General features: G+C 38.9%; 1 protein-coding gene across 1 annotated transcript in view; it reads left to right on the top strand.

Annotated features, from left to right (window-relative positions):
- LOC140200825 (glutamate receptor ionotropic, delta-2-like) overlaps nucleotides 1-26639 on the top strand; it is a 601297-nt gene that overhangs the window by 548732 nt on the left and 25926 nt on the right. Inside the window, exons 13-14 of the mRNA XM_072264448.1 lie at nucleotides 9194-9389; nucleotides 20821-20987. Of these exons, the coding sequence (XP_072120549.1) occupies nucleotides 9194-9389; nucleotides 20821-20987 (363 nt within the window). The remainder of the gene's footprint in view (nucleotides 1-9193; nucleotides 9390-20820; nucleotides 20988-26639) is intronic.

Genomic DNA, 26639 nt, shown 5'->3' with positions numbered 1-26639 from the left:
TCCAAATCAGTAATCTTGAATTTAAGACTCTCCAGCTGTTTATCTGTCGAAGAAACTTTTTGTTCCAAACTGTCGATTTTTTCATTTTTCTTTCCGGCACCTTCCTTCAGTTCAGTGATAGTGTTTTGTTGCTGTTGAACTTGATGGTCAAGCGCACCAAAAGTTTGCAGAATTGGTGTAATCTCTTCTTTAAAGCTTCGGCGTATTTCATCAGCATGATCCCGAAACATATTCATCAACACTTCATAAGTTATCTCAGGATGTTTAGGATCGGGTTTCTTTTTTCCGTCACCATCGGCATCTTTTGTGGGTTTAGCGTCTCGAACTTTCGGTTTTGTAGCTGGTTCTCTACTAATCTCTTTGAAGTTCAAAATCCAAACTTAAAAGTAAAAATTAAGTAAAGGTGATCATAGATATAAAATGAAAAAGTAATGGAGCGAAGCCGAGAAGTGACTTCACTGCGTGAGTGCCATCTGGAGAATCGAGAGGGACAATAAATCAGCCGTGATGGAATGGTGGAGCAGATCCAATGGGCTGAATGCCCTAATTCTGCTTTTATGTCGTATGACTTCATAGTTATTTTATTGCATCAGGTCATGAATATGATTCAGCCATGTGTTTGCAACTGGATTACATATACTTTGATGCCGTTATACGCTAGCAAATTATATGTCATGGGGCGATTGTGATGGACCTGGTCACTATGTCCCTCCTCCTTTTCATTCTTGATTTCACTGCCTTCTAGAAGTGAACTGATGATATGGAATATTTCCTGAATATATGGTTCCCATTTATAATGTCATAAATAGTGTTACAGTGTTCAAGATATATTTAAATTACACTTTGTAATTGAGAGTAATATTTTATGAGTTCATTTTTATCTTGCCGGTCTCCATAATTTTATTATATGCATACAATACGAGCAAACTTAGGTTCGTAAAACCATTAAACTAGAAGGAGAAGGCCATTCAGCCCCTCATGCCTACTCTTCCAACAAATAGCAATGAGGTGCATGTTTGTGCTTGAGTATTTACCTCCATGTCCCTTTTCTGCATCAATCCCATATCCTTAATTCTCTACTAGTTACAATTGTACTAAATTCTATTTTGCACAAATCTTTTAAAATAGACCCTCTTTAAAATAAAATGACAAAACACAGTTTACCAATGATAACTCTTCTCAAAGTCAGATGGATTGGAGTAACTTTTTTGTCACAACTTGTTTCAGAAAAACTACATGGAAATTTGAAAATTCCCGATTTACCCAGGAAGTGCTGCATTTCCAGTACTGTGCCGAGTGGGTGGTGGGGCGGAGATAACTCTCTACCAAAGGAGGTGTAAGGCCTTCCTTCCCTCCACTAGCCTGAAGGTCACCTTGGGCAAGGTAAAGCAGATGCTTACCTCTCCCCCCACCGTTCAGGGTCACATAAAGCCTGGGAGCAGGTGGTGGATGGTCATATGAGCAGCTGGTGTATATCAAAAGCCTAATTATGTGACCATTGATGCAGGCAGTCTCTGTGGAGTATTGATAATGGCTGAGGCCATCCATCTTATAAAGACACTGCCCAGTAGGACAATGGCAAACCATTTCTGTAGAAAAATTTGCCAAGAATAATTGTGGTCATGGACCATGGTTGCCCATGTCACATGACACGACGCATAATCAATTGTGCAAAGATATTAGGTACATTTATTTGCTAGGGTGCCTAAGACTTTTACACTGTACAATATTTGTGAATATGGGATGAACAATCAGTTTGTAAATCTGGTGGGAGCAAAAGATGTTGAGAATTGCAAGGTTGGCGTACTGCAGGAGGGGTATGGGGCAGTTGGCAAAGGAGGAGTGCCAGGGATGGCAGGTGGCATGGGTGCAGACACACCCAACTCTGAGACACCAGGCGAGGTCATTTGATTCCAAATGATTGGTTTATTGAGCATTACAGAATGTGTCATTGATGCTTTCCACTCCCTGCCCTCTTTCTTTCCCTTTTCCCACCCATGATTCCCCTCTCCCTGTCCCTTCCCACTGTCAGTCTACAATAGAGACCCATATCACAATCAGGTTTATCATCACTCACATATGTCATGATTTTTTTTGCAGCAGCAGTACAGCGCAATACATAAAATTAATACAGTACTATGCAGAGGACTTAGTTACCCTAGCTATATATATATGTGTACCTAAGATTTTGCACAGTACTATGTCTATCCAGCTCTTCCCAATAAATAACAGACTCTTCTTAATCCTCACACATTATGATATTTCCATTCTATTTAGCATTGAATACCATAATGAACCTGCACCAAATTTAGCCCTCAGTGAAAAAAGCTGTGCATACTCATGGAAATATCTGTGCATTTAAAAGAAAAATGCTGTAATTTTTTAACTCCCTCTTTCACTGAAACGCTATTGCCATGGAAGACATTGATATATAAAACAACTGCTTGAAAACATCCAGAAGCAAAATAATGAACTAGATTACACTAATGTCTATGTGGTGGTTCCAAAAAGAAGGGCTTCACAGCTGTAGTGGTTAAATCAGCGCATTTGGGATTTCCATGCCTATGCAGAAGTTTAGAAGTGCTCGAGGTCAGTCACACTGAGCTCACAAGCAGTTCAAAATCGAGCTGAGAGGCCAGATATCTTTAAGTTTGTAGCTGGCCCGTCATCTTTATACTAGCCATAGCTGGCACAACTAGTCTGGTTGCACTAATTTGATCTTTATTAAAAAGATTACAACACAAAGAAAGTAGTTTCCTCTCTTTGTTTTTAGTTCATTTTAAAGTTTCAATTAATATTAAGTTAAATAAGTTTTTAAATTAATTTGTTTTATGTTTTTTATTCTTTTCTAAATGTCTCTGACCATCAGTGATCAAGAATAAAAAAGAAGGAAACAGCAGAAATGGTGTTTGACAGTTTAAGCTGTCTATAGGAGATCAGGATGTACCTTTCCTTTTACTCTACCAGTGTAAAGTGCCCTCCTGCTTCAAAACAGCCACCATTGCCCCGTACCTAAAAAGACCAAGGTAACATGTCTGAATGACTGACGTCCTGTCGCACTCACCTCAATAATAAGCAAATGCTTTGAGAAGCTGGTCAAACAACCGACACAACCGACACGAACCAAGCAATAGCCACTGCTCTGCGCACCGCCCTTACACACCTGGAGAAGAAAGATGCTTATGTGAGAATGCTGTTCTTGGACTACAGTTCAGCATTCAACATCATAGTTCCCTCCAGTCTTGACAAGAAGCTCAGAGACCTCGGCCTTCACTCTGCCTTGTGCAGCTGGATCCTGGACTTCCTGTCAGATCATCGGCAGGTGGTAAGAGTGGGCTTCCTCACTTCTGCCCCTCTGACCTTCAACACAGATGCTCTTCAGGGCTGTGTCCTAAGCCCCTCCTTTACTCTCTGTATACCCATGACTGTGTCACCACTCACAGCTCCAATCTGCTAATTAAATTTGTTGATGATACTACATTGATTGGCTTTATCTCATATAATAACGAAGCAGCCTAGAGAGAGGAAGTCATCATCTTCAAACAGTGGTGTCAAGAGAACAACCTCTCCCTCAATGTCACAAAAACAAAGGAGCTGATTGTGGACTACAGGAGGAATGGAGGCAGGCTAACCTCAATTGACATCAGTGGATCTGGAATTGAGAGGGTGATCAACTTTAAGTTCCTTGGCATAAACATCACCGAGGATCTCACGTGGTCTATACATACCGGCTGTGTGGTGAAAGAAGCACCAAACCTCTTTCACCTCAGATGGCGGAAGAAGTTTGACATAAGTCCCCAAATCCCCGAGCCACACCAATCATAACTTTTCCAGCTGCTATTATCAGGGCAACAGTACCACAGCATTAAAGCTAGGACCAGCAGGTTCCGGGACAGCTTCTTCCACCAGGCCATCAGACTGATTAATTTACGCTGATACAATTGTATTTCTATGCTATACAACTGTGCTGTTGTACATACTATTAATTACAAATTACTATAAATTGCACATTGCACATTTAGATGGAGACATAATGTAAAGAATTTTACCCCACGTGTATGTGAAGGATGTAAAAAATAAAGTCAATTCAATTTAAATCAATTTACTAGCTTCATCAATATCTCTTCCATTGACGTAAAATATGGATTGATACATTTAAGTATTTGGTTGCATTAAAAATGTGTGATTCAATCCATACATTTATATCTGTCTCTATTGAAGAGAGAGTCCTCTACCTCCTTCTCTTTCATTCTTAGTTTTACTCATTTCATTTTTCCCACAATTTTATCAAACTATTATTTATAAGAGTTGCAACAAGCCGTCTTTTCATGGGCATAACTGTTCCTAGCCTTACTTTGTGTTACCTGTGGTCGAATTTTATATAACAAAAGATTGAATCATTCATGAGTATTGTTTTTATTATCTTTGTATGTCAGTTCTCCTATTTGAAGAAAAATATGAAGAATCTGGATCTGGGGATTGAGAGCAAGATTACCCAGTGGATTAAGCTCAGTTGGGAGATGGAGTGTGATCAGGGTTTGGCTCCACCGATTGGGGTGGGGACAAGAGGATGTGCTGTAATACCTGAAGATGGGTTGCAAGTATGGGAAGGGAGCTCTGCCATAGACTTCAAAAGATCATTTATGCAGTAAAGCTCAAAACATTCTGGAGTGGGTAGCAGAATGATTGCCCGAGGAGAGCAGTTAAGTTGTAAGTTCAAGGAAATGGTTGTAACCTGCTTGCAGAAGCCCCTTTTAAATTTACAGCTTCAGGAGGAGCAAAGCTCCCAAACTAGCATTGTCATAAGGGTGTTCAGTGGAATAATGTGACCTTCTTCCTAAACAACAGTCCAAAAGATGATTGAACAGGAATCAACATCACACCATATATAGATAATGCAAATATCAAGTCAGATGTTTTAGGGTATTTCTGAGTGGAAATGGCTGGTCAAGTTCTTGAAGTGGTATTATTCAACCTGGACCTGGCCACAGTTGCATTAGACTCTAGAACAAAGTGACTTCAAGATTTGGCGTGCTGAGGAAAAGTGCCACACCTGAGCTTCTAGATCTGCTTTTCATTAGCAGTTGTTCTTCTTTAGAGTACAACTGATTTGGTTTCTATTCTGAGGCAACATCGTATGTAGAAGTAGTTTCATGCCCATGTTTCAATGTCTAATAATTATGAAGACTCCCACATCTTGTACATTGTCATTGAAGTGTTTCACATCCAGTGGAACTATTCCTGGCATAAAGGAAGAATGGATGAAAGATGTCAGCATATTAAGAAACACGCACACAAGGGAAAGCAATTCAGGAGAGATTATAATAGCAAGGTGAGGAGATGGGATGCCTTTAAATTTACATGTTACAAGTCAAGCAAATAGGACATCAGAATTTTCAAGAATGAAGGCGACTTCAGTGTTGTATCCAAAGAAGGGGGAGTGAAAATCAATGGTGTAGTTGGAGAAGTAATTTCAGAGTATGAATGCCATCAAATTGCACATCTTCAACATTCAGCTGGCAGAGGTCCTTTCACTGTTGGTCATTGTCACTGAGCAGTGCAATACAGGTGAGGAAAAGGAAACCACCAAAGATGGGATCTTATAAGGCTCCGGAAATGAAAGTATAGAGGAAAAAGAGCAAAGAGAGGAGCTAAGAAATTAGACATTTAAAACTAAAGGCCACCTTGGTGGGGGGAAGGGTGGGAGGGAGGAAGGGCAACATTCTCTGGAAGGTTAGACAGCAAGATGGCTTCACCCACACTGCCTCTGGTGATCTCATTCATCACTTTGACAAAGACACAGATGATGTCATGTGTGACTTTGGCAAGGGCAATAGTGTCCATAGATGGAATTTAAACAGCTGAAAATCTGGGGGATAAAATCAGACAATAATGGAGCAGGAATGTTTTCAAAATGGTTAATAATTTTCCTTATCTAGTGCAAAGTGATATAAACAGTCCAAAATGGAGTGCATAATGTGAGACAATAAGTATTCTGAAAATGCAGAAGTAAGTCAATCTAGAGTCCAATGCAAACAAAAATAGAAGGAGGTGTTGGGAGGGTTAATGGATGAAGTATAACATAAGAGATGAGAGATGGCTCTAACTGTGATTGAAACAATGAGGAAAGTGCGACCACATGAGATGCCAAGGTCAAGGATATTTCTGAGAATTTGTGTTGAAGCTATTATCCTGAAGGAGAGACTAAAAGTTTACGGCGGAAATTGAGCTGAATTGAAATGAGTGAATTCTATGAAGATAAGAAGTCACTAATTTCAGAGGCTGAAAGTGAACGTACTCTTTATACATCAGATTCAGAATCACTGATATATAGAATGTAGAACAGTACAGCGCTGTACAGGCCATTTGGCCCACAATGTTCAAATGGTTTAATTTTTTCCATTTAATATTGGAGAACTTATACAATATACAACCTGAAATTCTTGCTCTTCGCAGACATCCATAAAAACAGAACAGTAACCCTAAGAATAAGTGATGGTAAAACATGTTAGAACCCCAAATCCCCTCTTCTCCCCCCACCCCTACTCACAAGCAGCAGCAAAGCATCAAACTTTCCCCTCCCCCCCACTTCCAGCAAAAAGCATCAGCTCCCACCACCCACCAAGCAAGCAATAGCGAAGCCCTGAAAAGAGAGACCATGATCTGCAGTACACCAAAAACTATTCATTCACATTAGTAATTCGACATGCCACCCACGCTCGCTCTCTCTCTAGAAAGAGGCAGAAAGAGGAAAAACAGATCGCTGAATACAGTGTTAAAGTTTGCCGTGTTGCTTTTTTATGAGTGCTCTGAATCGAGAATTCGCAGCAAACTCTTCCCCATCATTGATAAAATGAGAGAGAGCAATCCAAGTACGGAGACCACCGACAGCTTATTTGCTGTATGCAGTGTTCTGTTTTCTCTGCGACACCTCAGCCAGCTTGAAGCCGATTCATCCGCAGAGCCTCAGAACCCTGAAGGCGCGCATGTCTTCCAGGCCGCGTCCTTGGGATATTGAAAAACAGCCAGTTGGTGAGCAGGAACCATCACTGTAAAGAACCGCACCATGAGGACAACTGTAGACCAAGAACTCAGACAGAACCCATCCACTTTGAAAAGGAAGAAAAGGGAAATTAAAGGAAGAAATTAAGCTGTTTTCACGTAATATCTCAAAGAAGCTGCCCCCGACGCCATCTTAAATCTAAAGGTTTCCGACCCTTTAAACTACTCCAAGGTCAACCAAATCCTTCTCTCCCAAATAGCCTTCCATTCCTTCTTTCATCCATGCACCTAATTAAGCATCTTTTAAATGTCTCTGATGTATCTTCCTCAACCTCCATCCCTGGCAGTGTGTTCCATGTACTTGCCACTCACTGTAAAAAACCTGTCTCTAATATCTCGGCTATAATTTCCTCCTAAACACCTAAGTGTTATGCCGCCTCGTATTAGCCATTTTTGCCCTAGGGAAAAAGGAGCTGGCTGTCCAGTTTACCTATGTCTGTTATCAATTTGCAACCCTACAGTATTTATCTCTCATTCTCCTTCTCCCCAGAGACCAGCCCTAGATTGCTCAGCCCATCCTCTTAAGGCATGCTCTTCAATCCAAGCAATATCTTGGTAAATCTCCTCTGCATCATCCCTAAAGCTATAAGGAGCTGGCCAGAACTGAACACAATATTCCAAGTGTAGTCTGAATTATGCAGAGTTTTACTAAGCTGCATTATTACCTTGCTGCTCTCGAAATCAATCCCTCAACGAATGAAGGCCAACACCCTCTGCACCTTCTTAACCTGCCTATGATCTTATGCTGCAATTTTGAGGGATCTATAGAAGCCCCAAGATCCCTCTGTCTATACTGTTAAGAGTCTTGCCATTAACCCTAATTTTTCCCTTCAAGTTCAATCTTCCAAAACAAATGATTTCACACTTTTTTGGTTGGAACTCTATCTGCCACTTCATGGGTCACAGACCACCACTGGTCACTGACTTCCAGCCAGATAATGTTCCAGCTACTATCTGCTTCTGTGGGTGTTCAATTCTGAATCCACAGAGCCAAGTTTTCCTGACTTTCTGGGTGAGCCTACCATGGATGAGGAAGCTTGCAAATAAAGTTCAAGTTTAAGTTCTGTTTATTGTCCTTCAGCCGTACACATGTATACCACCAGATGTAACAACACTCCTCCTGACTAAAAGCTGCACAACACGGTACATATAACTCATACAAATAACACATAAAGTAACATTACTACTCGTACATTAACAAGGTGCAATTATGACCTAATTTGAGAAGTAAACAGTATAATGCTACTGGCACTTTATAATGATGTGAACTGGTGGTGGCAGGGTGGTCAGTAGTCTTACGGCCTGGGAGAAAATAGCTATTTCCCCTCCTGTCAATTCTTGTCCTAATGCTTTGGTAGCTTCTTTCTGATGGTAGGAGATCAAAGAGTTTGTTGGATGGATGAGAGGGATGATTGACAATGCTGAGGGCCCTGAATCCACAGCACTACTGATGGGTGGAAGGGAGACCCCAATGATCCTCTCAGCAGTCCTCACCTTATTAAATCCATATACACCATATCCACTACTCTGCCTCATCTGTATGTTTTGTCACTTCCTCAAAGAATTCAATCAGACTCATGGGGAATGACCTGCTCCTCACAAAGCCATGCTGACTAACCCCACTAAGACTATATTTCTCCAAATGCTTGTAAATCCTGTCCCTAAGAATCTTCTCCAATAATTTGCCATCATTGATGTAAGGCTCACTGGTCTATAATTCCCAGGATTATCTCAATTACCTTTCCTGAACAAAGGAATAACATTTGCCATCCTTCAATCCTCTTGCACTACTCCTGTGGCCAGTGAGTATGAAAAGATCATTGACAGAGGCGCAGTAACCTCTTCCCTCAGTTGTTCTTGAAATAATGCGGACTGTATCCAATTAGTGACAACTTTATGCTAGGTTGCCAGTAATCTCAAGGGCCAACTATGCTGCTCGCCACTTCTAACAAACAAAAATACCCAATCCATGTCTTCTGCTTTGAACTTTGTACTTTGAACTTTTCTGCCAATGCTACATATTAAGCAAGAAGGAATCTTAATTGAAATGCTTTGAGACCAACACTATTAAAGGAATAATAGTAACATGCAGCTAATGCTGAGTTAACTAATTGTGTTTTTCATAATGCAGATCTTTTCAGGATCTTGCCAAACAAACAGATGTTCCATATGGTACTGTCCTCGATTCAGAAGTTTTGCAAATAATCAAAACCAAGGGTCGAAATCCATTTGAACTTGAACAAACATATGCTCATTTGTGGAATATGATGAACAAAACAAATGGTTTGGAGAATTGTGTAAAGAAAATTCATGATGGAATTCAAAGGGTGAGTGAACAAGTTCATTCAAGATTTTATTTGCTATGAGCATTTAAATGGAACTGTAAATTGGATGCTAATCTCACCTACCACCCCTTCAGACTCTGCAACCAGCATATCATTCTCCACAGCTTCCACCATCTTCAATATGAGCCTAGCACAAAATATATCTTTCTCTTTCCCTACTCTCTACTTTCTGCAGGGATCAGTCCATCTGTAATTCCCTTGTCCATTTGTCTCTCCCACTAATGTCCCTCCCAGTTCTTATCCCTGCAAGTGGAAGAAGTGTTACACTTACCCATTCATCTCCTCTCCCACCTCCATTCATCTTCGAACAATTCAAAACTTTAAAGTAAAGTTAATTAATTCTAAAAATAAAATTATTTTTTACTTGCCATTCTCCCTCACAGTCATTGCAATGCTTTCAGTTGACTGGACCTGCAGGGTCTCACAACAGGAACTTTTCTGAGTGTATCAGCTGACACATATTAGAGAAAAATAGAAGACAGCAGGAACAATTTGAAGGAACTTGACAACCAAGTGAAGTATTTATATTAAAAAATAAACTTTGATCAACAGCATGCTATAATTAGACAAATATAAAATTCAGATAAATTCTTACAAAAGTACAAGTAAGAAGTAAACACAAAAGATTCTGCAGATACTGAAAATTTAGAGCAACACACACACAATATTGGGGGAAATCAACAGGACAGGCAGCATACATGGAGTGGAATGAACAGTTAACATTTCAGACTGAGTCCCTTCATCTGGATGGTGTGTGTTATAAATAATATGTTATAAAGTCTAGGTTATGCTAACAAAGTCCAAAGTTTATTTATTATCAAAGTACCGATATGTCACCATATACTACCCTGAGATTGATTTTGCAGACATTCACAATAGAGCAAAGAAATGCAATGGAATCAGTGAAAAACTACAATTGTTGAGAAACAACCAATGTGCAAAAGAAAACCCTAGAAATCTAAATAACTCAAATAATAAATAAATAAATAATACTGAGAACGTGAGTTGTCGAGTCCTTGAAAGTCCTTGTTGGTTGTGTTCAGTGATCTGTGTTGAGGTGAGTGAAGTTATCCCCTCTGGTTCAGAAGCCTGTTGGGTGAAAGGTGATAACTGTCCCTGGTGGTGTAGCACTTAGGGCTACTGTTTCTCCTTCCCAACGACAGCGGTGAGAAGAGAGCATGACCTTGGATCATGGGGGTCCTTGATGATGGGTGCTGCTTTCTTGTGGTAGCTCTCCTTGTAGATGTGCTCAATGGTGGGTAGGGCTTTTCCTGTGATGGATTGGGCTGCATCCACTGTCTTTTTGTACAGTAAGAACTGAAGAAGTTAATTATTATTCCATGCTTTTATCCATGATGCTTGTGAAGCGGAAAGCTTTTCTTTTATTTTGTAAGAGTGAATGCAAGATGCTGATATTTATAAAGATACCAAATGCACAATGAAATGACACATGGCTTTTCCTCCTAAATTTAGCCCTATTAATCAATTCATTTATAAACCTCTCTTAGCATGCACATAAGCGGTACAATAGCTGATAGTTTCATGATAGCCAACTTGCTAATAGATAACTATCTTTTGTTAGAGGTGTTGAATTAGATGGCAAACTTCCATCTAATGCCAACAGTTAATACTAGGTTAACAATCATCTAATGTTTTACACATCCAAAGGACATGTGAGGCTTCTTTTTGTGGGCAGATTTTCAACACTGCATCACTATCTGGTATGGAGGGGCTACTGCACAGGACCGAAAGAAGCTGCAGAAGGTTGCAAATCTAGTTAGCTCCATCTTGGGCACTAGCCTACGAATTACCCAGGACATCTTCAGGGAGCGGTGTCTCAGAAAGGCAGCGTCCATTACCTGCAGCACCCAGGGCATGCCCTTTTCTCACTGTTACCATCGGGTAGGAGGTACAGAAGCCTGGAGGCACACACTCAGCGATTCAGGAACAACTTCTTCCCCTCTGCCATCTGATTCCTAAATGGACATTGAATCTTTGGATACTACCTCACTTTTTTGTAATATGCAGTATTTCTGTTTTTGCATGCTTTTTAAAAATCTATTCAATATATGTATATCATAATTGATTTACTTATTTATTAATATTTTAATTTTACTTACTATCATTATTATTATTTCTCTGCTAGATTATGTATTGCATTGAACTTCTGCTGCTGCTAAGTTAACAAATTTCACGTGTCATGCCAGTGATAATAAACCTGATTCTGATTCTGACATTTCTACAAATTAAGAGCAAAAGTTGAATATGGGATATTTAGGATTAGTGTTCTTTTATTAAAGGTTTGTACAAACTTACAAAAGATTACTGGCATTAATGGTAGAATATAAAATTTTAGTGGGATTTTAAAAAGCAAATGGATTCAAGATTATTTGAAATAAACCAAAGAAACCTAGTTAATAGAAGGCATTTTAGATTGAAAGTCTAAGATTCATTTTTGATTGACATCATTCATCTTGTATTTCTGGAGGGAGTGATAACAAGCTATTAATTCATCAATGATGTGACATATGTGGGTTAAACAGTACCCATTCAGACTGTTCAAAATAAACCATGGTTGCTGGCTGACTACATGGTAAAGGAGCTGGAAATAAAGAAGATTAGTGCTTCAGCCAGGGTATGACCTTTTGAAAACACAGGCATTATTGCAAAGAAGTTTTATCTGTCAACATCTGACGTCATAGTTCTGGAAAATATTGAGGTGCATTAAGGAAGTCTGCTAAAATCTGTTTAGACTAATATTATGTTATTTATTAATATGCTGAGGATTTTAAGGAAGTTAAATCAAAGTAAATTTATTAACAAAGTACATACAGTATGTGTTACAATATTGTACCATAAGATTGATTTTCTTGTAAGCATTTACAGAAAATAAAGAAATGCCATAAAATGCATGAAAAACTATACATAAAACAAAAACTAACAATCAATGTGCAGAAGAAGACCAATTGTGCAAATAAAAAAGAATTATGCTAAGAACATGAATTGTAAAGAGTCCTTGAAGGTGAGTCTGTAGATAGTAGAATCTATTTGGAATTGTGGTGAGTGAGGTTACCCATGCCAGCTCAGGAGCCTGACAATAGTAGGGTAATAATAGTTACTGAACCGGTGGTGTAGGACCTAATGATTCTGTTCCTCCAGCCCGATGGTAGTAATGAGAAGAGAACATGGCCTGGATTGTGGGGTTGTTTGGTGACAGATGTTCCCTTATTGTGACAGTGCTTCATATTAATGTATTCAATGGTGGGAAGAAATTTGCCTGTGAGGGACTGGCCCGTATTCACCATTTTCTGTCCATCTTTTCTGTTCCTGAGTACTTGTATTTCCACACCAGGCTTTTATGCAGCTGGTTAGGATACTCTCCCCTGTGCATCTTTGGAAGTTTGCTGAAGTTTTTGGTGACATGCTGAATTTAGGCAAACTTTTAGGAATGTAGGGGTTCTGCTGCACCTTCTTTATGATGCAGGTCCCAGGACAGATCCTTTGATGTGTCAACACCATGGAATTTAAAGCTACTGACTCTTCACTTCTTAAACCTCCAGCTTCTTCCTCCTGTAGTCAATAAGCAGTTCACATGGGCTACAGGGGCTAATAAAAGTCTGGATATGCTGAGTCCATGTTTTAGAATCTTAAGATAATTACAGCACAGAAACAGGCACTTTGGCCAATCTAGTCTATGCCAAATTATTATTCTACCTAGTCCCATCAACCTACACCTGGACCATGCCCCTTCATATCCAAACTTGAATGTTGGAATCGAAATTGGATTCATCACTCCTATGTACAGCTTATTCCACACCCTCACTACCTTCTAAGTGAAGAAGTTTCCCCTCACGTTTCCTTTAAACATTGTACTTTTCACCCTTAACCCATGACCTAGTTCTAGTATCACCCAATCTCAGTGGAAATAGCCTGCTTGCATTTACCCTGTTTAAATCCCTCATAACTTTATATACCTCTATCAAATCTCCCCTCATTCTCTTATAGAAATGAAATCCTAATCTATTCAACCTTTTCCTATACCTTAAATCCTCAAGTCCCAGCAATATCCTTGTAAATTTTCTCTGCAAACTTTCAATCTTACTGATATCTTTCCTGAAGGTCAGTGACCAGAAGTGCATAAAGTACTTGAAAATAAGCCTCACTAATGTCTTCTATATCTTCAGCATCACATCTCAACTTCTGTACTCAATAATTCAATTTATGAAGGCCAATATGCCAAAAGCTTTCTCCTCGACTCTTTCTACCTGTGACATCATTTTCAAGGAATTATTGATCTGTATTCCCAGAGCCCTCTGTTCTACTGCACTCCATAGTGCACTACCGTTCACTGCGTAGGTTTTACCCTGATTTCTCCTCCCAAAGGACAACACCTCATGCTTGTCTGTATTAAATTCCATCTGTCATTTTTCACCTTATTTTTCCAGCTGGTCCAGATTCTTCTGCAAGGTTTAATAGCCTTCCTCACACTCCCCTACATGCCAATCTTGATGTCATCTGCAAATTTACTGATCCAGTTTTCTACATTATCATCCAGATTGCTGATATAGATGACAAACAGCAAGGGACCCAGAACTGATCCCAACAGCACACCACTGGTCTCAGGCCTCTAGTCAGAGAGTTTACTCCTGGTTAACTGAAAATTCAGCTCAGTAACTGCAGAATAACTCTTGTTACTTGAAATGGAATCCAACAAATGCACTAAGTGCAGGCTCACCATGTAATTATGTATGTACTTCATCCAGTGCAATTTCATTCCATGATACGGCTGACCAGAAGCAAACAGACACATTGAGATACAGACACGAGAAAATCTGTAGATGCTGGAAATCCAAGCAAAGCACACCGAATGCTGGAGGAACTCAGCAAGCCAGGCAGCACCTACGGAAGAGAGTAAACAGTAGACATTTCGGGCCGAGACCCCTCATCCGAATACAGACCAACCAAAGCCAGTTCTTGATGGTTTCACATTCCTTCTGAATACTACAATGTTAGTCTAAAACTCTGGCGGGCATTTGCACGGATACATCATATGGCTAGTCTGTAGCTCATCTGATATTAACTAATGGGTCTGAATTCAAATTTGTTGCACTTTACAGCAAACCCTGATCCTGTTCTCTGATAATACAGATAATAATCTTTTATTTTCTCTGATGCAATAATAAAATAATTTGTGGAAAGACAGAAAGCAGTTACAATAGGAGCAGAAATAAATAGGGTCATAAATAGAGAAAATGGATGTGAAGATGATCAGCATTTAATGCTCATTCCTAACAGACCTCGAGAAGGTGACAGTAAACCACTGCTTAGAACTACTGTAGAATTTCTGGTGAAAATACTTCCATAATGCTGTTGATTAAAGTATCTTATTTAGGAACAATGATATTTTCATGTTTGATAGCGTAGGATGCGGTGGATTAATAGATTAGTTCGATTTGACAGTTCTCCTCTTAAATCACTTTTGTAGCGTTGAAAAGTTGAATGATAGCTCAGAACCGTGCTGGTTGAATGATTGATGAACTAGTGGGGGGAAATGCTTGCCATCGTGGTATTTCTATTGCAAATAACAATATTATACAATTATTTATCAGAATGGATCATACGTTTTCAAACTGGTGGAATACAATTTCTCTGGGAAGTCAAACACTGGTTGAATATTTATTTCAAATTGTTTTGGATTTGTTTCAAGGAGAATGCTTTTTTTCCCTCAGTGAAAGATCCAGACATTTTTGTTGTAATTAAATATTAAGAACAAATTAGATCCAAACAAATCAATGGAACTAGAATTGCTGCAACAGAATGTGTTGTATAGAAAAGTAACTATAAAGTAATGGAAAAGGGAAAAAGACCATGTCAGTGATTGTCTAATAATAAACATGGGAAAATCTGCAGATGCTGGAAATCCAAGCAACTCACGAAATGTTGAAGAAACTCAGCAGGCCAGGCAACATTTATGGAAAAGAGTACAGTCAACATTTCCGTAAGGCCATAAGACATAGGAGCAGAATTAGACCTTTTGGCCCATCGAGTCTACTCCACCATTCAATCGTGGCTGATTCTCTTTTTCTTCCTCAGATCTACTCCCCGACCTTCTCCCTGTAATCTTTGATGCCATGTCCGATCAAGAAACTATCAAGTTCTGCCTTAAATACACCCAACAACCTGGCTTGCACAGCTGACTATGGTGATAAGTTCCACAAATTCAACACCCTCTGGCGAATTCTCCACGTCTCTGTTTTAAATGGATGCCCCTCTATCCTGAGGCTATGCCTCTTGTCCTAAACTGCCCCACCATGAGAAACATTCTTTCCACATCTACTCTGTCTAGGCCTTTCAAAATTCGAAAGGTTTCAATGAGATCCCCCCTCATCCTGCTAAAATCCAGCAAGTACAGATGAGAGCCATCAAATGTCCCTCATCTGATAACCCTTTCATTCCCGGAGTCATCCTTGTGAACCTCCTCTGAACCCTCTCTAATGCCAGCACATCTTTTCTCAGATAAGGAGCCCAAAACTGTTTACAATACTCAAGGTGAAGCCTCATCAGTGCCTTACAAAGCCTCAGCATCACATCCTTTCTCTTGTATTCTACACCTTTGAAATGAGTGCTAAAATTGCATTTGCCTTCCTCACCACCGACTCTACTTACAAGTTAACCTTTAGAGTGTTCTGCACAAGGATTCACCAAGTTCCTTTGCATCTCAGATTTTTGGATTTTCTCTCTGTTTATAAAATATTTTGCAAATTTATTTCAACTACAAAATTCATGACCATTCTTTTTCCAATATTGTATTTCATTTGCCACTCTCTTGCCCATTCTCCTAATCTGTCTTAAGTCCTTCTGCAACCTATTGAATCCTCAACACTACCTGCCCCTCTGCCAATCTTTGTATCATCTGCAAACTTGGCAACAAAGCCATCAATTCCATCATCTAAATCATTGATATACAGCATTAAAAGAAGCAGTCCCAACACCGACCCCTCCAGAACACCACCACACACTGGCAGCCAACCAGAAAAGAATCCTTTTATTCCAACTCACTGCCTCCTACCAATCAGCCAATGCTCTAACCATGCCAGTAACTTTCCTGTAATACCATGGGCTCTTAACTTGGTAAGCAGCCTCATGTGTGGCACCTTGTCAAAGGCCTTCTGAAAGTCCAAATATACAACATCTGCTGCATCCTCTTTATCTATCCTATGCATAATCTCCTCAAAGAATTACAACAGGTTCATCAGGCAAGTTTTTCTCTTAAGGAAACCATGCTGACTTTGTGCTATCTTGTCCTGTGTCCCCAATTGCTCCATAATCTCATCCTTAAAATTGACTCCAACATATTCCCAACCACTGAGGTCAGGCTAATTGGTCTACAATTTTCTTTTTGCTGCCTTCTTCCTTTCTTAATGATTGGAGTGACACTTGCAATTTTCCTGTCTTCTGGCACCATGCCAGAGTCCAATGATTTTTGAAGGATCATTACTAATGCCTCCACAGTCTGTACTGCTACCTCTTACAGAACCCTAGTGTGCAGTTCCTCTGGTCCAGAGTGACTTATGTATCCTTAGGCCTTTCAGCTTTTTGAACACCTTCTCTATTGTAATAGTAACTGCACCTACTTCTCTTCCCTTAACATCTGGCACACTGCTAGTGTCTTCCCCAGTGAAGACCGATGCAAAATACTCATTTGGTTCATCTGCCATCTGCTTGTCCCCTGTTATTATTTCTCCTGCCTCATTTTCTAGCAGCCCTATATCCACTCTCATCTCTCTTTTATTTTTTTACATACTTGAAAAATCTTTTAATATTCACTTTGATATTGTATGCTAGCTTACTTTCATATTTCTTTTCCCTTCTCATGATTCTTTCAGTTGCTCTCTGTAGGGGTTTAAAAGCTTCCCAATCCTCTGTCTTCCCACTATTTTTTGCTTTGTGTATTCCCTCTCTTTTGGTTTTACATTAGCTTTGACTTCCCTTGTCATTGTACTATTTTGCTATTTGAGTATTTCTGTGTTTTTGGAATACATCTATCCTGCACCTTCCACATTTTTCCCAGAAACTCATGCCATCGCTGCTCTGCTGTTATCCCTGCCAGCACCTCCTTCCTATTTATTTTGGCCAACTCCTCTCTCACTGTTTCCTAAGGGTTCTTTTATCATAAGCTCCCTAATCACCTCCAGTTCATGGCGTAACACCCAATCCAATATAAATGATTCCTTAGTAGGATCAACAACAAACTGTTCTAAAAAGCCACCTGGCAGGCATTCAACAAACTCACTCTCTTGAGATCTATTTCCAACCTGGTTTTCCCAATCGACCTGCATTTTGAAATCTTCCATGACTATCATAATATTACCCCTTTGACACCTTTTCTGTTTCCTTTTGTAACCTGTGGTCCACATCCCAGCTACTATTAGGGGGCCTGTATGCAATTGCCATCAGGGTCCCTTTATCCTTGCAGTTTCTTTACTCAACCCACAAGGATTCAACATCTTCTGATCCTATGTCACATTTTTCTACTCATTTGATGCCATTATTTACCAGCTTAGCCACACCACCCCCTCTGCTTACCTTCCAAACCCTCCAATACAAGTGTAACCTTGGACATTTATCTCCTTACTACAGCCATTCTTCAACCATGGCCATGATTCAATGATGGCCACAACATCATACCTGCCAATTTGTAACAGTGCAACAAGATCATCAACCTTATTTCTCATACTTCATGCATTAAAATATAACACTTTGAGTACTGTATATGCTACCCTTTTTGATTCTGCATCTCTAATGCCCTGATACTCACGCTGCTGTTTGCAATTATGTCCTATCATCTGTCTTCAATTCCTGACAGTCTGACTGCATGCTATCTTTGCTTTTTTTACCATTCATCCTATCTTGAGTCCCTTTACTCTGATTCCCAACCTCGGTCAAATTAGTATAAACCCTCCCCAACAGCTCTAACAAACCAGCCTGTGAGAATATTGGTTCCCCTCAGATTTAGATGCAACCCGTCACTTTTGAACAGGCCATACCTTCCCCCAGAAAGGATCTCAATGATCCAAGAACCTGAAGCCCTACCCCCTGCACCAGCTTCTCTGCCAAATCACCGTGTTTTATCCTCAGCAATCCAGAAACTACTACCTGGGAGGTCCTGCTTTTCAGCTTTCTACCTAGCTCTCTAAATTCTCTTATCAGGATCTCTTTGCTTTTCCTTCCTATGCCATTGGTACCAATATGTACCAAGGCATCCGGCTGCTCTCCCTCCCTCTCCAAAATGTTGTGGACACAATCTGAAATGTCCATAACCCTGGCACCTGGGAGGCAACATACCAGCCAGGTGTCTTGTTCACGCAAACACCTTTCATCAGGACTGGAAAAGAAGATGAGGAGTCAGAGTAAGAAAGTTGGGGGGGGGGAGTAGGTGGAAGAACCGCAATGTGATAGGTGAAACTGGGAGGGGTGAAGTGAAGAGCATGTCATTGGTTGTCATTGTCAGTGTCATCGGTAAATGAATAACTTGGGTAATAAGATCATTCAAATTAGAGAATTCAGTCCTGTGGTAAAAAAAACATTGTAATTGGAGAATAATTTAAAAAGTTGTATTAACTCTGAAATGCTTTGATAAGTGAACATTTTAAAAATTGTTTGGCTTGAAATCTAAAATGAAAATGAAAACTGCTAAAAAATACTCAGCAAGTCAGGCTGCAGTTGTGGGTAGAGAAACAGAGGTAATGTTTTAGGTTGAAGACCCTTAACCAGAACTGGAAAAGAGACAAAAGAAACATGTTGAATTTCAGAGATGATGAAGCAACACTTCACTTTTGAGTCATTTGCTGCATCGAGTGCTCCCAGTGCGGTCTCCTCTGCATTGATGAGACCTGAAGGATTGCTTTGTCGAGCACCTTCGCTGTGTCTGCAACAAACCGTTGATCAATCATTTCAATCCCAGTCCCCATTCCCATTCCTACATGTTAGTACATGACCTCCTCTAGTGCCACGATAAATCTACTCTGAGGTTGGAAGAATAACACCTCATATTTCATTTGGATAGCCTCCAACCTGAAGGCATCAACATCAATTTCTCTAACTTTTGGTAGTTCCTCCCTGTCCCCCTTTGCACTTTTTACATTCCCTTTTCTAGCTCCCCTCTTACCCCATCTCTTCTCACCTGGTGGAGGAAGCTGTCTAACAACAGTGGAAATTGTGGAGAATTTTATTTTGAACGTGGTGCCTAGTGGGGTGAAATGTGAGGGCCAGCGGAGCTCATCCTCGTTCTATACATGAGGAGAGGGGTTGAGAGCAGAGTCATCGCAAATAGATGAGATGTGGTCTGGTGCTTTTTCTTTAAACAATGATAGAGGGAAACCCACAGTTCATTAAGAATGGGGGCATTTCAAAGGACCTGCAGAAAAAGTCTCATCAGCAGAACAAATGCAAAAGATAAGGAGGAATTAGGTGAATGGAATTGAGTTCTTACAGGAGGCAGGGTGGGATGAAAGTCGTCATGGTAGCTGTGAGAAATTACTTTACAATAAATATAATCTATCCATGACTATTTAAATTACATATAGTTAGGCTAGCATTTCTGGTAATGGACTTCTTTGGTTGGATGAAAGTAGGGAGTCTGCAAGTGTGATGTCAATATATGCTGCTTCCCCTGCGTCATTGTCACGTTTCAAAAGAACTCATAATGAAATGTGCCATTACTGCAGTAATTTACAATGGTTTTAATGTGTGACATTCAAGATCATGTGGAATCAGTATTCATGATTGCACAAGGTCCAGTTTGTCTTTGAATAAAATCATTAATGCAAATATGACCTACTGTTTACAGCTACAGATAGATGCTGGCATCATGCTACTGTTGTTGTTCATAGTAACAGTGTTTCTATTACTTTAATATGGTAGTGAGTTGGAATATGGCATTCTAGTGCTTATCTCATGCCAAATGTATTATTGTCTCATTAACAAGCCTAAAGTTACAAACCACCTTAAGTTTGCTACTGGCAGAAAAATAAATATTCCCTATGCTTAGTTGCCTTCCTAATAAAAGTATTCATTATTGTCGGAGTCATTGGACTGAAAACTGGCAGTTCTACATTGCAGAATTATTTATATGTATGAAATGTGGAAGTATATAAGGAAACAGAAGTGTGTCATTAAACATTTGATACATTCACCATTGTAAAATGCACAAAATATGTAGATTCCTTCTCTTGTAATTCATACATTTTACATTAGTTGAATTTGAAAATTAATTATACACTACAACTTTTAAAATGTAAACATGAGGGCAATTTTCTGTGTGTGCTATGTGGATGTGTTAGTGCACCATCGTCTGGTTTTTGAAAGCCATGAATAGAACTGTTTATTGTGTAACACACTTTCATATTTAAAGGTAAAGTCTGGAAATTATGCATTCATCTGGGATGTTGCAGCTCTGGAGTATGTTGCAGAGAATGAACCTGACTGTGCCTTTGTGACAGCAAGGAATTCTAAAGTCGATAGAGGTTATGGCATTGCTCTTCAGGATGGCAGCCCTTATAGGGACATTTTTTCACAAAGGTAGGCTTCTTCTGTTACTAAACACGTTAATTTTGAATATAGTACACGCATTCTGATATATAAGAAAGTACTTTCATAAGTATTTGAATTACATCTCACTGTAATTTATTAATATTTTCTAATTTAACTGAAATACGCATATATTATTTTAAATGTAAATTAGATGGCACAACATGTATTTTATTTTTAGTGTGTTTGGCAAGGAAATACTAGGTTGCTCAGAATATCATTCCCAGAATGCACATTTGTGTAAATTCATGAAGAGGAGATTTTTTTATTTAATCAGTTTCACTTGTCAGCTATGGTAGTTGTCAAAACTACCAAGAGGCGCTTGGACTTCAATCTACCATTAAGAAAACACAGAGTTACCAGCCTGGGATTCCCATGCAAGCATGTGCAAATGCAGAAATTACAAACTTCTGCACAGTTGATGGCTGGCCAGCTGTACTTCAGTGCTTCAGTCCTCATGGTATCCAGCAAAGGCAGGCAAACTTCCACAGCTTTCACATTGAATTAGGAAATCTAGTAATGCTGGGCTCCATGAAAAAATACATGAAGCTTTTAAGTTTACCAAATCAGTTGTATTAACTGAAGACAGATATAAACTATTCTACAGAAGATTTTTGGTTACATTTAACATAATTAATCCCTGAAAAAGATGTAGTGGACTGCCAGAAATCCACGAATCAAAAGCACTTGAAAACTGAAGGGATAATACAGTCATAGTTGTAGCACAGAAACAGACCCTTGGGCCCATCAAGTCCATGCCAAACTATTAATCTGCCTAGTCCCATAGACCTGCACCCAGACCATAGCCCTCCAAACCCCTCCCATCCATGTACCTATCCACATTTCTCTTTGTGTTGAAATCAAATCCGCAATCACTACTTCTGCTGCCAGCTCATTCCACACTTTCACCACCCTCAGAGTGAAGAGGTTCCCCCTCATGTTCTCTTAAACATTTTAATTTTCACCTTTAATCCATGACCTCTAGTTCTAATCTCACCTAACCTCAGTGGGAAAGCCTGCTTGCATTTACCCCATCTGTCCTCCTTATAATTTTGTATATCTCCATTAAATCTCCCCTCACTCTTCTATGCTCTAGTGAATGAAGTCCTAACCAATTCAACCGTTCCCTATATCTCAGGTCCTGATGTCCTGGCAACATCCTTATAAACTTTCTTTGCACTCCTTCAATCTTAGTGACAACTTTCCCAAAGGTGAGAGACCAAAACTGCATACACTACTCCAAATTAGGCCTCACCAGTGCCTGATACAATTTCAACATAACATCCCAACTCCTGTACTCGATATCTAAGAAAAGGAATTAGATTGTTTTTTTTTTATTTGGAATCATCCCATTATAGTGATTAACCTGCCTACAAGCATATTCTTCCCTTCTTGCTGTATGATTGCTTTAATTGAACAAATTGTAACTTTATTTTCCTATGAGATATTGTTGGTAGAAATATTACAAATAAAATGAATAGGAAGAATCTATATAAAATTCAGTATGTTGTACTCATTCAATACAAAACCAAGGGAGTAAGATGGTTTCGTCAAACATAGTTTGGGCTATATTATGAACAATTTGTATCACTCTTGGAACCCCATTATAAAAAGGACATTAAGTCGTGGGGCAGTTCTTGCTGCATTCTGAAGAAATGTGATGAGAACTTGAGAATCTGGTTATGGAGAAAAGTCAAAAAAGGCTTTTCTGTTTTGAAAACTTAATAGTTCAAAGTTATAATGAGATATAAAAACGTAAATATTGAAATAATGTGCCAACTGCGTTTGCGAAGTAACACCAACATTATTCACTGAGTATCAACAATAGAATTATGGAGGGGAAATTAAAATAAGGCTTAATTGTACATGGGGTGCTTTAACAGTGATTACTGAGAGAATAATTGAATACCAGTTCACGGTATTTGAAGAAGAATAATATGATAATGCAGGGAAAGGGCAGGAAAACTAATTAGAACAGATGGCTTCAGTCAAAGGGAAAGCAACAGATTTGGCAAGAATGACCAAACTGCAGTCATTTCCTTTTGTATCAATTTCCTAGAGATGATTTAACCCTTATATTACTTTCATGAATGCTAAACTACAAATAAGATAAAGCCCTCCGTTGTTGGTGAGCATCAAGAAATTTGATCAAATGCTGGATTTGCATCAGGCAGTTTCTGCTCTATAAATTTTGAATCAAGATTAATTTGTCATACATAAATATCCATAATAATGAAACATTTCAAGTGTCCTATTTTGAAAAGTTTTAGTGGTTCTTAAAGAAGATGGGTGAAAATAAATGCAGAATTTTTTAAATCAGATTTAGCAATTGCAATTATTTATTTACTGATTATTAAAATTAAATATCTAATCATAATAATGCTATTATGTTATTTCCTGGGCAGTTTATGAAATATAGAAAGTGATGCAGTAAGGAGAACAAATATCTATCAAGATTACAGCCACAGTAAATATACATTTTTCGTAGCAAGGGTGAACTCTTTTGTGACTTCAATAAGGTAGATACTAATTTCAGTGCTCTCATGTTATTCTTTACCAGTGCCATTTTATCAGCCCTTATAGGAACTATAACCACAGAAAAACATAATTATATTTTTCTAATGCATCACCTCCCTTCAGTGTGCTCAATTCTCTTTCAGGCTGCTCCTTGCTGAGCTGCAATTGCACCATAGCAACTGTTGCCTGGTTACATGATGAATTATTTTTAAAAGTTGCTATTGCTAGTCTATTTGTAGAACCTACTTATATTTTTGGATGTAATACACATTGGATTTGTTAGTGAGGTTGTCTAACTTGTACTCAAGAAATTTATAATTTTTTCTTCTTTGTTTAGACTGGGTAAACAAAAATGATGAATCATTTACTTTTAAATATTAAAACTATTGTCACATACAATAGATAATGAAGCTGCAAAAATAAGTGCGTTTCTACTTAAGAGATCAATTAGCTGAAGCTATTATGATTCCCCTTTTATCTAGGAAGCTAATTGTCAGTGATCTTTAGCTCTTTATACTAGATGAGACATTGCAGCATCAGGTTCACCGATAGCAATGCCAATTCCCATTCAGGTTTTGACAGACACAAATGAAAGGAAAATAGACCAGCTTTTGAACTTATACAGAATTCCTGGTATTGCTGATGAAAGATGCTGTGAGGCAGAATATTAGTGGATCCAGGAAAAGATAATGATCTGAATGTTTCAGGGCTCAGGATGCTTTGGGAATTCTCTATTTTTGTGAGGCACAGCTGAGTAAAAGAGATCAGAATTGTCAAGGTTGGAGTGTTAAACTTCTTGCATAAGATTACATGTGGCTAGTGAGTGCCTAAGATTGGCAGGTGTTACCACAGGATTGCATTGACTCCAGGGCCACTCCTGAACAGCATCAGCCAGTGAGCACAATGCAGCTGATATATACTTTCTTCTTGTCAGCAGCTTTAGAGGAAAGTGAAAATTCTTATTAAAAAAAAACAAAATGAAGAGTTGAATGTATTTGAAAACCATGATCTTTCATACTATGAACCACATGCGTTGTATGCTGCAATGTTCCATCCTACCGACAAATTGAAGTGAAAAAGACCATTTTAGACAGGCTGGGTGCTGCTGTATTGTGTACTGTGTCCTAAAGATATTCCCAGTGCATATGCTGTCTGTGGATTTGACAACCTGGAACTGCTGCCATGTAATTTTGGTATGAACAATATAAAATTACATCAAGGGTGCACTTTTAAAGTAATATCCTTTAGACTATAATGAAGAATTACTGTGAGGAAGAGGGTGAAATTCGCATGATTGTGAAAATTTCGAGGAAACGAGATAGCGGGAAACACCAAGAACTTATTATAATCAAATCTATTGAAAATGTATCGCTAGTTATAGACATAAATTTTTAAGTCTATTATATTATATGCTGTTCATCCTGTAAAAAATAAAGAATAAAGAACAAAATCCTGTAGAAGGGAAACCTATTCTACAGCATTTCCCTTCATTTTATGCATTTCTATAAAAATGAAATAACCTTGAGTGATTTTTCCACATCACACGAGGATCTTCATGGATGAGGAGCATTCGTTTTTAAAATACCAATTTGATGTGAATTTTTATGGGCTATTTAACAGTACTTTAGGACACAATAATTTAACATCAAAATCCTCACATCAATCTTCCTCTAATAATCTACTGTCATGGCATTCTTCAGTGGCATCAGTTCGATTGGTATAATTAATGAAAGAACTTTAGATTTTATAGTATAATATTCTAAGGAAACTGGACCAAGCTAAATTCAAATTGAACTATTTAAATTTTAACCACAAGTTCCTAAAGAATACCCATGTGTAAGCAGAGAAGTGACAAGGTTGAGACACCTCAGTGGTCATCTTCAGTTTCATTTTAACTCTTCTTCTCCCTCCCACACAGACCTGTCTGTACTCGGCTTTCTCCAATGTATGAAGAGGTCAAACCTAGACTGGAAGAACATTTCATATTCTGCTTAGGTAGCTGATAAACTTTGAAATATCCAGTTTCAGGTCAACCTACATCTTGGTGTTCTCCACACACGTGTGAAGGCACACACAGACACGCAACTGTTCTCTTAGGTTTTCTCTCCCTTTGTTCACTTCTCCCATCCTCTTGGCTTCATCTGCTCATCAATCCCTCCCCACCTGTTTTGCCTCTCACCTATCGGCTTCTGTTCCTTCCTTGCCTCTTACTGATAAATAATAGAAATCTTGTCACTTTGTTTTCAGTTATGGAGCAGGGTCTCAGGCAGAAATGGTAGCTTACTCCTTTTGTCCCTGTACCTGTTGCTTGACCTGCAACCTTTGACATAACCTCTATATCAAAAGTTCTGAGAGATTGTGCTCATCTGCATTCTTGAATTTTGAGATCCATGACCATCAGGATCCAATACCTTTTCCGCACTACATCCCATCACTATGGCAAAGTTATTTTCAAAATTATCAAATGCTGCTCATCCTTCTGTATTTATTATCTGACAAATAGTTCCCATTCAGTGCCTCTGTCATATTACTCATTACAATCATCATTATTATGTCCATCTTTCAGTGATCCTATTTTATTTTTAAACCGTCTATATTTATCTCAAGTTCAAATTGAACTTCTGTTTATTGTATACAGCCAAACAAAACAATGTTCCTCCAGACCAAGGTGCATAACTAAGTACATGTAACTCTCACACTCAACACATAAAGTAATATTATTGCAAGTAAGTTAACAAATAATAATGTGCATTTACTACACAAGTTAACAAATAGCAGTAACGTTACCAGTGCTTCATACTGTAAGTCATGAGACCTGCATGGTAACAGGGAGCTCAGTAGTCTTATGACCAGAGTGAAGAAACTGTTTGCCATTCTAACAGTTCTTGTGCTAATGCTACAAAACCTCCTGCCTGATGATAGGAGGTCAAAGAAATTGTTAAATGGATGGGAGAGATCATTGGCAATGCTGAGGACCACAGCTATGCAGCACACTGGTAAAATAGCTCTGATGAGTGGAAGAAAGACTCAAGAGTGATCTATTTATAATAAAGGAGAAATTTACCTTCAGTCTCAGCTTTACATATGTTTTTTTTGTGGTCAGCAATGATTGCCCATCAGTAATTG

Source organism: Mobula birostris, chromosome 7 (genome assembly GCF_030028105.1).
Source record: "Mobula birostris isolate sMobBir1 chromosome 7, sMobBir1.hap1, whole genome shotgun sequence".
Classification (NCBI taxonomy): Eukaryota; Metazoa; Chordata; class Chondrichthyes; order Myliobatiformes; family Myliobatidae; genus Mobula; species Mobula birostris.
Note: the sequence above shows the minus strand (reverse complement) of the source record. Positions and strands in the feature narration are given on the sequence as shown.